Below are 2625 nucleotides of genomic sequence, written 5' to 3' on the forward strand. Positions count from 1 at the left end.
TAAACTGCACGGCAGGAAACTGCCCATCCTCCCATAGAGCAGTTGGTAGATTTGAACCACATGACTTTGGGACTGCAGTGCTTCTTCTTATCACTTACTGAGTTTTAAGTGAAACCTCTGTCCACATATAAGTATGCCATATGTAAAATTATACTATATATAATTTTAGTCTAGTCTAGATTCGACGAACATAACAATAATAGTTTACTTATGCTAGGCCAAAATCATATGTCCGTTACACCAAGCCCATTACAACAGCTTATAACATTCTAACTTATATAATACTTGATAGCAGTGTCTCTTCATATAATGGTCACATTAAATATTTAGCTGTTTATTCCAGGCTGGTGTGAAGTCATACTTCTCTTCCTAGAAGGAAAAGTGAACTAAGGAAATTTATTTTCATAAAGCAAGTCTTCCTTTCAAAGGCTGTCTGCCTTCTTTTCTTCATAGATGTATTTTCCAGAATTGACCAAATGGTCTTGAATTGTCTCTCGAGCATTTCTTTCCTGTGTTGCTTCCAAGGCATCCAGGAAAACGTTGACAGAGGCTCCCTTCCCTGTTTTGTGGAGCCATTTCATGAGCAACTTGTAGAGCTTCTCTGCAGGGCACTCTGCACTGTTTCTGGCCATTTCAATCTCATTATCTGACAGGCCCATCTTCCGCATGATTTTGTTCCAGGAATCATAGGGTACTATATTTATAAAGTAATCAAAGAAGGACTTCAAAGCTGTGTGGGGAAGAAGACACAGTAAGGTTAAATGAGACACATCTCAGAAAAGGTCTACAACTCGAACCCACTTCCCTTCAGTCAATTCTGATTAATAGCAAAGCTACAGGACAGAGAAGAGCTTACCATGGGTTTCTGAGGTTGTAAGTCTTTATAGAGGCTGACTGTCACATATTTTGCCCACTGAGAAGCTGTTTAGTTTTCAAACCACTGACCTTTCAATTAGCTTCCAAATGTTGTAACCCACTGCACCAAGAGGGCTAGATTAGAATAATCTCTCAGTTGTGGTCCACCTGCTGCTCCATATTCCTCAGTTGCTTCCCAACATTCAAAAGATAAGGCACCACTGCCCTGACCTCACCACACTCAAGGCCTTGGGAGCAGTCAAGGTCAACAGAATTCTGGAGGGCCACTGCTTAGGCTACACTTATCATGAGAGCCAGATCCCACGGCTACAGTGTTTGCCTGTCAGTGGAAGGAATAAGTGCTTGAAGGTCAGAGATCTCTGTGTGCACCCCAGTTCAACTTCACTGACTCAAGGTGCAAGTAAATTCTGAGCAACAATTTAACCTAAAAGACAGAAAACAACATCACCCATTTCACAGCACAATGTCTAAATCCACTGCTGCCCTCTTAATTCAGACTTACAGTGACCATACAGACTACCCAGTTTCCAAGTCTGTAAAACATTACAGGCTGAGACTGCCCATCTTTCTCCCACAGTGAGACTGACAGATCCAAACCACTAATTTTTCAGTGTTAGCACACTGTGCCACCAGGGCTTATCCTGGCACACTGGCAAGGATTAAACCAGATGCTTATGAAGGGTAGTGTAATCTATAGGGAGTTAGAAATGCTAATCCACCAGCCGCTCTGAGGGAGAAAGATGAGCTATTCCTTCCCGTGTGATTTACCGCTTTGGAAACTCAAAGGTGCGCCAGCTGAGTTGGTTCCAACTCAACAGCAATGAAAGAGAATAAAGTGCTCTGATATTGCTGTCCTACAGATGCATAAGGTATGTCATAAATACTGTATCTTACTTCCTAATGACTGTTAAAAGGGGAAAATGTGACAGTAATTTTAGTAATTAATTTCATGTAACTCAATATATGCAATATGACATCATTTGAATGGGTAATCAATAGACAAAAATACTAATGAGAAATAACTCATTCACTTTTCACATGGCACTACTATACAAAATACTTACTTTCAATGGAGTTTGCATCATTTGCTGGAACAAGTATTCTTTTCATCTGAAAGCCTTCAGCTCCTGGGGACCCCTTTAAAAGGAGCAGAGAACAACACCTGAATCTCAGTCAAGGACCCTCGATTCTAGAACTGACTATGGTACCCAGCTAGTTGTACAACATGGGGCATGTTAGTGCCCTTTCTGGGACTGAGAACAGAGAAAAATCTCCCAGCTCGTGTCCCTCATAGGTTCTGTTGGCTCGTTTCATTCACTGAGGCATAAGTGCAATGAGGTATACATGCCCTGCATTCTCCATTCCAATTCTGACAACTGTTCACACTTGTGTAATCAACACTCGAACAGGACACAGGTTATTTCCATGGCCACAGAGAAGAGTTGCCTTTTGCTCATCTAGTCAATTTGTTGTTCCTGGTTTGGCTGGCTCCTCCTCCTCAGGCTCGTGGGAGGCTCTCCTTGCCAGAAGGCAGGAGCGTGGTGGTGGGAGTGCAGGAATCGTGGCAAGCTTTTGGAGCCAACTGCTTTTCCGGGAATGTGTTTGATGTGCAGGTTTGCTCTGTCCCTGGAGTGAGGCTAGCCAGCCTGGGCCTAGGGTTTGAACCAGGAGGAGGCCTTAAGCCCAAAGGGCCCGAGGACCAAATTGTCCTCCTGTCAAACATTCTTCTAGGTGGTATAGCATTGGTCT

At 43.0% G+C, this 2625-nt stretch overlaps 1 protein-coding gene across 1 annotated transcript in view; it reads right to left on the reverse strand.

The window, feature by feature from the left end:
- Positions 1-422: 422 nt before the first annotated feature.
- The window catches only part of TNFRSF10A (tumor necrosis factor receptor superfamily, member 10a), a 63452-nt gene continuing 61249 nt past the window's right edge, over positions 423-2625 (reverse strand). Inside the window, exons 5-6 of the mRNA XM_006884906.1 lie at positions 1941-2013; positions 423-730 (exon numbers count right to left, since the gene is read on the reverse strand). Coding sequence (XP_006884968.1) covers positions 423-730; positions 1941-2013 — 381 coding nt within the window. The remainder of the gene's footprint in view (positions 731-1940; positions 2014-2625) is intronic.

The sequence above is a fragment of the Elephantulus edwardii genome, unplaced genomic scaffold, assembly GCF_000299155.1.
Source record: "Elephantulus edwardii isolate Elephantulus edwardi_28Jun2011 unplaced genomic scaffold, EleEdw1.0 scaffold00038, whole genome shotgun sequence".
NCBI lineage: Eukaryota > Metazoa > Chordata > Mammalia > Macroscelidea > Macroscelididae > Elephantulus > Elephantulus edwardii.